At 39.6% G+C, this 14,315-nt stretch overlaps 1 protein-coding gene across 2 annotated transcripts; it reads left to right on the top strand.

Moving 5' to 3' along the window:
• The first annotated feature begins 1,061 nt into the window (after positions 1-1,061).
• LOC133138406 (deoxynucleoside triphosphate triphosphohydrolase SAMHD1-like) lies at positions 1,062-12,846 on the top strand. Of its 2 annotated transcripts, none has more exons than XR_009709734.1 (16): positions 1,062-1,404; positions 3,859-3,925; positions 4,137-4,209; positions 4,455-4,615; positions 5,108-5,223; positions 5,739-5,809; positions 6,053-6,220; positions 6,336-6,436; positions 6,876-6,984; positions 7,502-7,593; positions 7,697-7,812; positions 7,992-8,131; positions 8,330-8,437; positions 8,993-9,097; positions 10,890-11,046; positions 11,532-11,671. XR_009709734.1 is itself a non-coding variant. In XM_061257147.1 (16 exons), the coding sequence occupies exons 1-16, from the start codon at positions 1,128-1,130 to the stop codon at positions 11,691-11,693; spliced, it is 2,004 nt and encodes a 667-aa protein (XP_061113131.1). In that variant the 5' UTR covers positions 1,062-1,127; the 3' UTR covers positions 11,694-12,846. The 2 variants fall into 2 exon arrangements, 1 of the variants encoding a protein (XP_061113131.1); XM_061257147.1 differs by having other exon boundaries at positions 10,909-11,046; positions 11,532-12,846.
• The last annotated feature ends 1,469 nt before the right edge of the window (positions 12,847-14,315 follow it).

Here is a 14,315-nt window from a genome sequence, read left to right as displayed (position 1 = left end):
GGAGACGGCATTATTACTTTATTTATTTTGTTTGCTGATGCACCATTTCGTTTATTTCCCCCCATATTCAGGTGGGTGTTGGATTGTAAATTAAGGGGGTTGTACTTGTTTTTTTATTCTGGCTGTAGGCATACTGTTCCGATTGCTGATTGTACAGAATATAAGTATTAAGCCAGGGGTGTCAAACTCCAGTCCTGGAGGACCGCAGTGTCTGCAGGTTTTTTTGGTTTCCTTTCAATCAACTGTCAATTAAGGTCTTGAGAACAAGGTGTGTGGATTCCTTAGCCAATCAATGACTTTAATGAACCACTGATGCCAGGAACAACCCAAAAACCAGCAGACACTGCGGCCCTCCAGGACTGGAGTTTGACACCTGTGTATTAAGCAATCAAATTATTTATTTATTTATTTATTCATTGAATACAGAACATATTCAAGTGACATTCATCAATCATTTTCTATTACATTGAATAGCAAATGCAAGAAAAATAGTGCCAGGGGACAGAATATACATATTAAACCAGAATATATTAATGATTCATACAAAAGAGGTGCACAAATTTAGAGTTTTGATAGCCTTCTTGTTATTGGAGGAGAAGATTGTTTTCATGCATTGTCTGGTTTCAATTTCTAACATTTTAAATAAGGGTTTATTAAATTTGGATTTGTGGATATGAAATTTAGCTAAGATAATGATTAGGTTAATAACATAATATAATTTTATTTTATTTCAGAGACTCTGCCGTTCTGACATTACTGAAACCAAACAACATTTTCTAGGCATAGTGTGAAATCAGAGTCAATATTGTCAATAATAAATCTACTTAAGTCCTTCCATAGACTTTTGGTATGAGTACAATGCCAAAACAAATGAAGAAGGGTTTCTGAGAGCACTTCACGAAATGAACAATTTATATTGATATCCTTTTTCAACTTTACAAGATAGTGATTATCAGCGATCAACATTCGCAGTATCAGCCCATTTCATGTGACGTCATAAATTCGCGCCGTACATATATACATGTCTATGGTGGGTAGCCCACAATGAAGGAACCAATTGGAAGACCGACAACGAGGCGTTGGTTGAAAAGCCGACTGACAGGGTTTTTTTTTTTTCTTTTAATCAAATGCGACTTCGCAAACGGACATTAGATTTGCCGTTCACAGACGAAGTCGTGGTAGTGTATATGAATGAGTTATCGTTCATTCCTTGGCAATTGACAATCAAAATGGAAAATCGAAAACGTCCTAGAGAAGAAATGCAGGTTATCAACTTTCGAACACCGGAAAAGCGGGTGTCGGACGTTTTTCGGGGGCATATTGACTACAGGGAATGGGATGTTGAAGATACTTGCAGTTACCTTCGAAGAGAGGGATTCGATCAATGGGTGGACGCGTTCCGAGGTAGGTTATTGTATTTTCTTCCTCATCGAGGAAATGTCTGCTTCTCAAGAGTGCACTGTGCATTATAAAAACAAACCAAAAAAGTAAAACCACGATTTGTCTTTTCAGTCTTTGACATGTATTTAGCCGTGTTTGGTTCTTTAGGACTCTGAACTAAACAGCGTATCACCGTTATCTATTTTGGCATAACCGAAAGCGTTTCGGCAGTGTAAATGTTCTGCAGTATGCGCATGGAGTAGACATTGCAATACATTGAAACGTGAATGGCATTCACATTGTCCACATTTTATGACTGTTGAGCCATGTACGTGTTTCTGTTTTATAGCGACATGATAGAGTGAAGAAAAACGATGGGTGTAACGTGCATTTACAGTACCATGGAGAAAACGCCAGGCTACTTGTTACATTTTGCTGCCTGTAGAGTATACATTACATTAATGGCATTTGGCAGACGCGCTTATCCAGAGTGACGTGCAGTTTATTAGACTGACTAGATTAGACCACTGGCCTTGTGTGTCCCAGTCATGTACCTTAACCACTATGCTACAGGCCACCCCTGTATACCTGGAGTAGAAGGGCCTGCATGTCTATACAGTGGTGTGAAAAAGTATTTCCTTAATTATTATTTTTTTTTGCATGTTTGTCACACTTAAATGTTTCCGATCAAACACATTTAAATATTAGTCAAGGACAACACAAGTAAACAAACTGCAGTTTTTAAATGAAGGTTTTTATTATTAAGGGAGAAAAAAAAATCCAAACCTACATGGCCCTGTGTGAAAAAGTGATTGCCCCCTAAACCTAATAACTGCTTGGGCCACCCTTAGCAGCAACAACTGCAATCAAGCATTTGCAATAACTTGCAATGACTCTCTTACAGCACTGTGGAGGAATTTTGGCCCACTCATCTTTGCAGAATTGTTGTAATTCAGCCACATTGGAGGGTTTGAGCATGAACCGCCTTTTTAAGGTCATGCCACAGCATCTCAATAGGATTCAGGTCAGGACTTTGACTAGGCCACTCCAAAGTCTTCATTTTGTTTTTCTTCAGCCATTCAGAGGTGGACTTGCTGGTGTGTTTTGGATCATTGTCCTGCTGCAGAACCCAAGTTCGTTTCAGCTTGAGGTCACGAACAGATGGCCAGACATTCTCCTTCAGGATTTTTTGGTAGACAGTAGAATTCATGGTTCCATTTATCACAGCAAGTCTTCCAGGTCCTGAAGCAGCAAAACAGCCCCAGACCATCACACTACCACCACCATATTTTACTGTTGGTATGATGTTCTTTTTCTGAAATGCGGTGTTACTTTTACGCCAGATGTAATGGGACACACACCTTCCAAAAAGTTCAACTTTTGTCTTGTCAGACCACAGAGTATTTTCCCAAAAGTCTTGGGGATCATCAAGATGTTTTCTGGCAAAATTGAGACGAGCCTTAATGTTCTTTTTGCTCAGCAGTGGTTTTCGTCTTGGAACTCTGCCATGCAGGCCATTTTTGCCTAGTCTCTTTCTTATGGTGGAGTCATGAACACTGACCTTAACTGAGGCAAGTGAGGCCTGCAGTTCTTTGGATGTTGTTGTGGGGTCTTTTGTGACCTCTTGGATGAGTCGTCGCTGCGCTCTTGGGGTAATTTTGGTCGGCCGGCCACTCCTGGGAAGGTTCACCATGTTTTCGCCATTTGTGGATAATGGCTCTCACTCTGGTTCACTGGAGTCCCAAAGCTTTAGAAATGGCTTTATAACCTTTTCCAGACTGATAGCTCTCAATGACTTTCTTCCTCATTTGTTCCTGAATTTCTTTAGATCTCAGCATGATGTCTAGCTTTTGAGGATCATTTGGTCTACTTCACTTTGCCGGCAGGTCCTATTTAAGTGATTTCTTGATTGAGAACAGGTGTGGCAGTAATCAGGCCTGGGTGTGGCTAGAGAAATTGAACTCAGGTTTGATAAACCACAGTTAAGTTATGTTTTAACAATCACTTTTTCACACAGGGCCATGTAGGTTTGGATTTTTTTTTCTCCCTTAATAATAACAACCTTCATTTAAAAACTGCATTTTGTGTTTACTTGTGTTGTCTTTGACTAATATTTTAATTTGTTTGATGATCTGAAACATTTAAGTGTGACAAACATGCAAAAAAAATAAGAAATCAGGAAGGGGGCAAACACTTTTTCACACCACTGTATGTGCTATAAGCAATTCTACAGAAGACTCAACTCACCTGCGACCGAGTTTGAAATATAGAGGAGGATATTGTTAAGGAGACAGTAATTCCATCTTGAACTTTTTAGGCACAGTTGGCCATTCGTAGAGCAGAAATAGCAAATTAAATCTAGTTGCATTATCTAGTTTTTTGGTCAGGCATAACCAGCAAAAACTGATTATATTGACATACACCTATCTGACTCAGGAGAGATGTAACGATGTGCTCTGACTTGTTCTCTCTACATAGCGGAACAGATCACCGGAGTGGGATTACCATACCTTGTTGAATCACATCTGGAAAAGATGGGCGTAAAGTAAGTAGGTTTACAGTCAAGACCGCTGCCTGCCTACTGGACTGTGCCAGGGATTGTGGGTGTGGTGCTTTATGAGTGTTAGTGACACTAGGGGAAAAACAGGCCTGAGAAAAGCAAAACTTTGGTTCCCTTCATGATTGCTTTCCTTTTGTTTGCCTGGTGGGATTTTATTTATTTATGTATTCTTCTTGTGGTTTTGTTCTTCTGTCAGACCCCTGGGCATGAGACTAAAGATAATTTATTGCTTCAAGAAGCTGTGGCAGATCTCGACTGACATCATGAAGGTAAAACTGTTTACACCTTTTATACAAATTAGCCAACATTTAAGAGATAAGGGAGATATTCTTTATTTATAGTGTTTAAAATGGTTTAAATGTATACTTGGTTTTCTACAACACTACTTGTGTGCTACACATTCTCACATTCACATATATTTTCTAGGTCTTTGATGTCAGTAAAGCAGGTCTAGTTATTTATTGATCTTTAGTATTTTCCAATGCTTTGATAAATGTTCTCCTTGCCCTTGCAGGTTTTCAATGACCCTATCCACGGCCATATTGAAATGCACCCTTTGCTGGTGAGCATTATTGACACACCTCAGTTCCAGCGTCTGCGTCACATCAAGCAGTTGGGAGCCACTTACTTTGTATTTCCTGGAGCCTGCCACAACCGGTTTGAACACTCTGTTGGGTACGTCCTCTTCTGGCACAACTTCCCAATTGGTGTCTGTTGCCATTGGGTCATGCAAGGTTGATCCCCGAAGAAGAGGCATAATTCCAGTTACAAATTAGTATTGTGAGTTTGGATATGGGGGGCGGGGGGTTTTGTTGACTTTATGATACAGCTGTCTGTAGAAGTGCAGGGGACATGCAGCCCTCCACCCAAAAATACCTTGATCAATTAAAAAAAAAAAGAATTGAAATTATTCAATTATTAAAATGTTTATAATTTATTCACTTAAAACAGTCTGCTGAAACTGATGCTTCATACAATTTGTGCTAGCTTTAATTCCCAGGTGGGCCTCAAGAATCGTATCCTTGAAAATACGCATAACCCTTACTGTGTCTGTAATTAGCCACTGTGTAAATTGGTAATATTGGGTCCAATTTGCCTCAGGTCGGAGAATCTGCTGACCCAATAATGTACTGTAAATAATGTAGAAGGATGTTGTCTTTCTGGCAGTGTGGGCCACCTGGCAGGTCAGCTGGTCCAGGCCCTGAACAAGCGACAACCTGAGCTTCTCATTAGTCAGAGGGACATACTGTGTGTCCAGATTGCAGGACTATGCCATGACCTTGGTGAGTTTCACTGTCCCTCCATCAATTCATCTTCCTCATACCCCGAATAGTTGGTTTGGTGTTAGCCATAAGTGAATATTGTGTGAAGACCAACAGTCTCAGCCTGAATTATGACTTATGTTACCCCTTACTGGTGTGGAGAACTGACTGTCCGCACTGTCTCTCCATCCATACATCTTCCTCATACCACAAATGGTTGGTATGGTGTTAGCCATAACTGGATATAGTGTGAGTCAGTTCTTCTTACCAGTATAGGGGAACAAACAATCTCAGAATATTAGCCTATACCGCCTGCAGAACTTCATCTCTTTCATTATGGAAGTTGCAGGGTACTGTAATGATCTGATGATTTTACTTATCTATAAAAGTTCAAAAAAGTCTGCTATAAGGAGCATTGTCTTCCCTCCTGTACAATGGTTTTCTTTTATTATCCTTTGGGTTTTATGTTTGCTCATTTTTATATATATATTAACTGGACTCTTTTTAACACTCTTTATCCCTCTTGCTGTGTTCAGGACATGGCCCTTTCTCCCACATGTTTGATGGAATGTTCATCCCAAAAACACGGCCTGGTTTAAAATGGAAGGTATTTTTCAACATCTACTTCTTTTGTTTTTTATGTCTTCACTTCACTGCTGGAAAAAGCAAAATGGTGTCTTGGTTGGCTGTACATGTTAAATAAGTATGTAATAAATTTTGTGTCCTGTTCTTGTGCTGAATGTATTTTTTGCTTTAACATGACTGCCTGAACATTGCATATTGGTTTACGCTGGTACCTATGGCTTATTGTCTTTCTTTCTGTCTGTCTGCCTGCCTATGCGTGTTCTAGCATGAGATTGCATCTGTGGCGATGTTCAATCACCTGATCAAGGCGAACAATCTGGAGCCGGTGATGAAGCAGCATGGGCTGGTGCTGCCAGAGGACCTGCTGTTCATCGAGGAGCAGATAGCCGGCCCCATGGAGTCCCCTGTCCCACTCAGCCAGGAGCAGAGACCGGTACATCACCTCCACAACTCAAACACACCAGCTGTTTCCTGTTCTCACATCTCTCTTCTCTTCTTTAAGATTTCAGTTTTCTAATGTTTTTCTTTCATTTTCATTATCTCTGCAGTGGCCATATCAAGGAAGACCAGAAGCAAAATCCTTCTTGTATGAGATTGTGGCGAACAAAAGAAATGGAATTGATGTGGACAAGTGGGATTATTTTGCCAGGTGAATGATTTGGATTGGATGTGCACATCATGGAGGTTCTGGGGCTGATATCAATAACTGGTATTTCACTGATACCCAAAACCTCCATGATTTAAATTATCGCAAAACATGCATACTGCAACCAAGTTTCCACATTCCTGCTAGATGTGTTGCATGAAGTATACAAATTTCAACTACAATTTTCAAATACAAATATCTAAAATTGCAAGCGTTATTAAGCTGAGAACCTGAGTCTTTGAATTGCTTGTGAGTTTCAGATAAGTGACCCGCAAAGTATAAACTGTAGCTCTGTCCACCCCAGAAAAATCAGTCAATTTACGATCACGTATGAAATTTGTAAAAATGTGTTCTTTCCCTTTTTATTTTTATTTTTTAAGCCAATATCCCATTTTCATGATCTTTATGAATTCATTTTGCTTTGCCACATCTCTATCATTAGAGACTGCTACCACCTTGGCATCAAAAATAACTTTGACTACCAACGCTGCCTGAAGTTTGCACGTGTGTGTGAGGTGAACGGAACGAAGCGCATCTGCACGAGAGACAAGGTACTGGTGCCTCCGAGCAGAGGTAGTGTTAAATAGTTTATTTAGCTTTAGGCTGTGTAGTTACGTGGTTTTGTGAGTAGAAATTAAATGTGTGTAAGAAACCTGTCTCTGATGCCAATATGTCTACTGGCCACACATTCCCTTGATCCCATCAGTATTATAATACAGTTTGTACAATGGTTGAATAGTGACCGGGAGTGAGAGATCAGGTGCTACTGGAGTCAGCAGACAAGCTAGTTCAGTCACAGCAGGATGGCTAGTACGTGACAGCCTTGCTGATAGGTGTCACAAATTGTCTGCGTCCTCCTATTATGTGTATTGAACATTCCTGATCAAGGCCTGGAGTGGGATAAAAAGTCATCGCTGCAAAGGTTCTGGGTTCAGTCTGACTCTGAATCTATAATATATTTCATGTATTTCTGACAACTGCCATTCCTGTGCATGAACATAATTTTCATCAAGTTTGGGAGACCTTCCTTTTTTTTTTTTTTACACTTGCCTTTTGTTTTGGTTCCAGGAAGTGGGGAACTTGTATGACATGTTTCACACGCGCAACTGCCTTCATCGCCGGGCCTACCAGCACAAAGTGGGAAACATCATTGAAACAATGTGAGCACTTTCACACTTTCCAAAGGACATCCAGTCTTCTGTTGGATTACTTTGCCACAATGATGTGAATGTAAACGGTAATAGCTTCTCTTTTTTTCTTCAGGATAACAGAGGCTTTTGTGAAGGCTGACCAGCACATCCAGATTGTAGGCTCCAAAGGCCAGACTTTCACCATCTCCACTGCCATCGACGATATGGAGGCCTACACCAAACTCACCGGTCAGCTGCTTTGCATATCTGTAACCTAGTGATGGAAGACTCTGATTTCCTGCAGCCCAAAATGGGTAGTTCATTGTTGTGGAGCTTTTGAGAATGTTCTGGTGTGGAAAGAGTCTCATTCCACATCTGAATTTTTATAATTATAAGTATCCCCTGCCTCTCCCCCGTTCCCTTTTCAGACCACATCTTTGAGCAGATCCTGTACTCCTCGTCCCCAGAGCTGGATGACGCTCGGGCTATCCTGCAGAACATCTATTGTCGCAAGCTCTACAAGTGTGTGGGCCAGACCCAGCCCAAGAGGCCTGTGCTGGTTACACAGGTGAGACCTGATAAGCCAATCTGTAGTTTCTGTAAAGGAGAGTATGGGCGGAATCACAGGAGCCCATGACCGAGCAGATGAATGCAGCATTTCTAGCTAAATCGGTGCCTTTATACCACTGTCTACTTTGTGCCAATGTTCTGTCGTAGATTTTTTTTTTGCTTCGACTATGGCAGTGTGTTGTCAATTTTTCTTCAGGATGAGCTGCTTGATATGGCAGCCAGCGTTGCCCAAGCTATGCCCTCCTGTGGAACAGACGTTCTGTCTGGCGGAACAACATTTCAGGCTGAAGATTTCATCGTGACTGTGAGTCAGATGTCAGAGGACTTGCAGCTGTTCTCTGATTGAAGCCTTAAGCCTACCATTTCGGTTGGTTATAATTATTATAATAATCCAAATACTTGGTCATAAAAGTGACATCAACTTGGATCCTAACTGGGTGACGGTAGAATGAAACAAGCCATGACCCCATACACATTTTATGAGTCCAATATACAACCGACAAATATTCATAAAGCTAGATCAACAAATTCTTTAATTTTAATCTTCAGTTTACCTGTAGGTTTTTGGTACATTGTTGGTCTTTGTGCTTGGCAGTGTTATTTTCAGTCTTTAAGTGTTATATTCTCCGTCCTCTGGTTTTTTTTTGAAAATGTTATTTGTTCACATTGCAGCTAGAGCCAGCCTCGGTAAAATATTCTGTTTCATGCTAATCACATTACTTTCACTCTGGAGGCCCGAGACACCTGGTGCTGCAATGGAGGAATGTGTGGCTGCAAAATCCCTGACCAAATTCATAGTAATGTTGGCGTATGCTTTGTGTGCTGGTGACCTATTGTTGTGTTCTTTTTACTTATGTAGATTATTAACATGGACTATGGGATGAAAGGGAAGAACCCGATCGATAGCGTGCATTTTTACTGCAAAAATGACCCCACAAAGGCCATCAAGATCCGCAAAAACCAGGTAGGAAAATTTATCTTCTCTTCGTAGGAAGGCCTCTGTATAATTCCTGTTTTAAAGATAATCAAGTGTGCAGTTCATGTTTCCTTGGGCAGTGTAGACTTGAAACTAATTTGGACACTTTCACTTGGACACGAATAGAAGCCATTTTGTTCTGTTCTCTTCACTTCATAAGATGATTTAAAGTGTTTGTAAATTTTTCATATTAAAAATGAACATATTTCATACCTTCTCATGGTGGCATTTTTGTAGCTGGATTGATTCAATGTGTTATTGTTTTCGTAAATTGCTCCTCTATTGCAGTTTTCCACTGGTGGTGTTGGGTGTGACATTTCTGTTACATATTCAAACATGACAAAGCATTCACAGGAATGCAATTGAGCTAGCTCCTATAATCCAAAAAGTTTATTTAAAATTAGGTTTGATATATTACAGTTTCAGATGACATTGTTGGTTGTCTCTAGGCTGTCTTCCTTCTCCAAAATGTACTACAGCTCAATTATTTTGTAATTATTCTTCAAGAACTATTGTAAGTATCTAGATTTGTTAAAGAACTTAGAATATATTACCTTTTGTATCAGACCATCCAATTTTTAGGTGAGCAAAAGTATTGGAACATGTGACTGACAGGTGTTTCTTTGTGTCCTGTTAGATTGACTGGTTCAACAATAAATAGTTCTGAATGTCTACCTTTGGTTTTAGCCTTGTGTTTTGCATTTATGTTAGTAAAGCTGAACTGAAGAGCTGTCTTTGGGAGAAAAGCAAGCCATTTTGAATATTAGGAAATAACCATTGGGGATGGCTTGTACAACAACATGGAATGTCCTGAAACCGCTGGCGTACTGAGCAACAGATGACAAACATTGTCATCAAGAGGCAAACCACTCATGAGTAGTAAGAATCGGAGGGCAAGATTACAATTTGCAGAGACATGAACCGCAAAAGTTGTGGAACAATGTTTTATGGACTTATTAGACCACGATCAACTTCTACCAAAGTGTGGAAAGAAGGAATCTGCTCATGATCCAAAACATACGAGCTCATCTGTGAAGCACAGTGGCGCAAGTGTCATGGCTTGGGCTTGCACAGCTGCTTCTGGAGTGGGCTCACTAATCATTATTGATGAAGTCTACAAAATCACATCAAATGTGTCCAAACTAATTGGAAGGAACTTCATCATGCAGCAAGAACATGACCCAAAACACACCAACACAGCAAAGGACTGGAAGGTTTTAGACTGGCCGAAGTCAATTACCAACCCAATTGAGCATGCATTTCACCTGCTGGAGAGGAGATTGAAGGGAAGAAACCCCCCGAAACAAACAACTGGAGGCTGCAGTAAAAGCTGGGAAAAGCATCACAAAAAAATGTGACAGTCTGGTGACGTCAATGGGTTGCCGGCTTGATGCAGTTATTGCAAGCAAGCGATATGCTTCCAAGTATTAAGTGTTACTTACTTTAATTTATTTAAATACTCTCTGATCCAATATTTTGGCTCACATAAAAATTGGGTGGTCTGATACCAAAGGTGCAATGTTCTAAGTAGTTTAACACATCTAGGTGGTAATAAAAGCTGAAATTCTGAGCTCTTGTCTTGTGTTCATCTTTTCACTTTCAACCACAAATGTATTCAGTGTATTGCAAAAGAAATTGGCCTTGTTGTTCCAATACTTTTTGAGGGGACCGTATATGTTGCCAAATTAATGAATCATAGGCACTAAGTACACTAGGATAAATCATATTTTTCTTGAACCACTTGTCATCCATCGTTTGTGCATTTCCTAATGCCTGGCAGTGGACTGCCTTCCCCACAGGTGTCCCAGCTCCTGCCAGAGAAGTTTGCTGAACAACTAATCCGGGTCTACTGCAAGAGGACTGATCGAAAGAGCTTGGAGGCAGCCAAGAAGTACTTTGTGCAGTGGTGTATCGATGAAGATTTCACCAAGCCACAGGTAAACATCCCCTTTTGGAACAGCCCCTTTTCCCACCAATATGGTACCTTTCCCAAAGACCTGTGGTACTCAACTCCACGCCCTGCGGGCTGTAGTGTCTGCAGGCATTTGCTTCAACCGTCTGCTACACCACCTGATTTCACTAATTTGCTTATCTAAACCAAGTAAGTAAAATAATTAGTGAATCAGGTTGTGTAGCGCACAGTAGGAATACCTGCAGACACTTGGGCCCGCAGGGCATGGAGTTGAGTACCCCTGCCATAGACATTGGAAAATAACAAGTCCAAGATTATGGTATGTATGATATGTATTTTTGGAGAAGGGGCTGTTTGTCATTCTACGAAGTTGAATAGTCACTGTGCTTGTTTCAGATTGGTCAGCTGTACATCATGACTAATGACAGTAATGTGAATCTTATAACCGTAATTTATTTTAATGCAGTAGAATAATTGCATCCCCCACTGATATTTTCCTCACTCATTTAGGATGGAGATGTGATTGCCCCAGAACTGACCCCTCTGAAGGAGAGCTGGTGTAATCGTGATAATGATAATGATGAAGATGATGAAGATGATGAAGGTGGCAGTGTGACGTGGTGTTGCAGGAATAGTGCCTCAAATGCAAAAGCTAAACTCTTCATCAACTAAGGGAAAGATTGTGAAGAAATAGTTTGTATGATGGAACAGCAGTCTGTATTGTTTTTTCTATCTTTTCTGTCCAGATTATTGAATTGTTCTTGGAAACATTATTTTGTTTTATTTTTATATATTTTATTGAATTTTGGTTTTAATATATATCTGCAGACTTGTAGTGTGTAACATGTCAATACGATTTCTGCCATTTTGGATTCAGAATGGTAGGGTTTTTACAAACATCTTGTGCCTCACAATAAATGTCTCAGGTGCTCAATCTGTACTTGCTTTTATCAAAGCAACATGGAGAGAGATAATTTCTACTTCCAAAAGCACTCATGTGAAATTGTTCTTATGGTTCTGTTACAGTTTGCTATTCTGCCTGATGTAGAACACTTTGAGAGGTTATTTAGATCTGCTTAATATCTCTGGAATGACATTGTGTGAGTTTTATTTGAATTTGTTCAAAGGTCATATCATGTTTACACCTTATTTCTTGAATGTATATTTTATTTTTTCTTGACTTGGTTTTAAACTGGTACTCGTATACGTCATACGGGCTTATGTAAAAAAAGAAAAAAGGATATATTTAGCTATTTTTGTTAATGGCATTTATCTCCCTCGCGCCTTCATCAGAAGCTTTTGGCATACTTGCTGGCTGGATGTGGCATCAGAGTCAAGGCTCCTGAAAAGGTGAAGGTTCTTTCCGAGATGTGACTTTAAATCAATCGAAGTAATCATTTGAGCAACTGTGCTCATTAAGTGTGTGGTCCTTGAGAGAAGAATAACTTAATTTGTTTGGGCTAAGGTTTGGTTTACATTTTGTATGTTTGCAGTGACCACAATGTGGTGTGTTTCTTCGTCTCCTTGCTTGTTCATTCTCAGAGTGCTCACTCTTGACCTGCTCAATGTTGTTCAGACCTGTCCATTCATCACCTGCACACAGAGTTCTAATAAAGTAGATGATCAGCAGCCAGCTACCAATGAAAGACTTTGAAATGTATCTCTTGTGCTGAAACACACCAAAAACCAGCAGACACCGCGGCCCTCCAGGACTGGAGTTTGACACCCCTGTTGAAGAGACGATCATTTTTATGTACGTTCATCTATATTTGCTTTGTCTCTGTACCTGGCTGCAGCTGGAAAATAAAATTCCACTGATTTCTTACTCTTGTCTGCCTTTTTTAGCCTTTTTTTCGGCTGTAGGATTATGTTCATTTGTCTTCTCTTTCACCATAGACCACACCGGTGAATGCGGGTACTTCGGAGTACTTTGAAGTACACGCCCCTTTTCAGGGGTAAGTATATAATTGCGGGAATATAGTATTTAACATAAATTAGCTATATCTTTTGACAACAAAATCCGACTTTTTTTTTTTTAAGTATATGTCCGACGAGCTGAAAGTATTTTGAGCATTTCCATACCAAGCTACTATTTTTTAGGAATAGTAGTTTTTGAGAACGAGAGCTTTGTTTGGATAGAAAGAACCAAGCGATACAATGCACCGATACAATTTATTTTGTATATATATGTATTATAAATCCTTTTTTGATTGATTTTATGTAATATTCTAATATTTTGAGGGTTTTTGATTTTCATGAGCTGTAGTCATCAAGATTAAAACAAAAAAAGCCTTGAAATATTTCACTTTGTCTAATGAATCTAGAATTCATTACACGATTTTTTCCGCGATATTCACATTTTTTAAAATGCGCCTGCATGTATACCGTAAATCCTCAAATTGTGTCCGGGGTCTTTTATTTACTTAGGCTGCACAAAGGCCTTTATTTGGGGCAGGCTTGTATTCGAGGCAGGCCTTTATTTCTTATTAGGCTTCTGTTGTAGAATATTATTCTTAGAAATAAAGTAAAAGCCTACACTTAAAGTGGGCCAACACTGTTCAACACTTCCTGTAACCGTTCAGAAATCAGTTAGTGTAGGCTAATCAGGAAACACCGTTTGGTAAGTCATAGTGTCAGTCTTAACAGACTTAGTTTCTTGCAAATATTCTCAAACACAATAAATCACGTGCAAGTCCAGGATCCATAAAATAACAACTTGCCAGACAAGCCTTCATGAACAATAACAAATTAGCGTTGATAACAGCAAGTTAAGGATCTTTTTTTCCTAAAGTGCGTTTTTTTGTGAGACATGCGTTTCGTTTGGAGCAGCATACCGCTATCAAAAGATTTTCGCTTTGGTTTGGGATTTAATTTACTTTTGGACTGGTTGATTCTATTGCTAAATGTTGGGACTGATGGGCACTGAAATCTGGGGGGTATTTAATGGTTCACTGTTAAGTTTTATGTAGTTGAAAGAGTGTCGGGATTTCCACCCGTCTGTTTATTGCGAGCCAAGGCAGCCGCTTTCATTCATTCATTGAACGTGCGCTGTGCTGTAAATACATTGAAACCTTATTGCGTAGCCAGGTAGCCTAAATTGAGTTCATTTTTAATTTTGCCATGATTTACTTTTTATTAAATTCGTAGACTGGAATGCCTCGCGGCAACAATTGTGGTTTTATTGGGTTTTATAATTTCTTTGCATTTTAAAATTCTTTTGCTTTTTTTAAAACACACTGATTAACACAAAATAATTATTTAAACAGGGACTTAAACTAATGAGACAAAGACATC

This window comes from Conger conger, chromosome 10 (assembly GCF_963514075.1).
Source record: "Conger conger chromosome 10, fConCon1.1, whole genome shotgun sequence".
NCBI classification, from domain to species: domain Eukaryota; kingdom Metazoa; phylum Chordata; class Actinopteri; order Anguilliformes; family Congridae; genus Conger; species Conger conger.
Note: the sequence above shows the minus strand (reverse complement) of the source record. Positions and strands in the feature narration are given on the sequence as shown.

What these genes read in the sequence shown, in the direction of transcription:
- LOC133138406 (XM_061257147.1), top strand. Translation starts at nt 1,128, where the DNA reads ATGCGACTTCGCAAACGGACATTAGATTTGCCGTTCACAGACGAAGTC. An exon ending in ATGGGTGGACGCGTTCCGAG is followed by an intron (nt 1,405 to 3,858) that starts GTAGGTTATTGT and finishes CTCTCTACATAG; the next exon opens with CGGAACAGATCACCGGAGTG. An exon ending in GGCCTACACCAAACTCACCG is followed by an intron (nt 7,813 to 7,991) that starts GTCAGCTGCTTT and finishes TTCCCTTTTCAG; the next exon opens with ACCACATCTTTGAGCAGATC.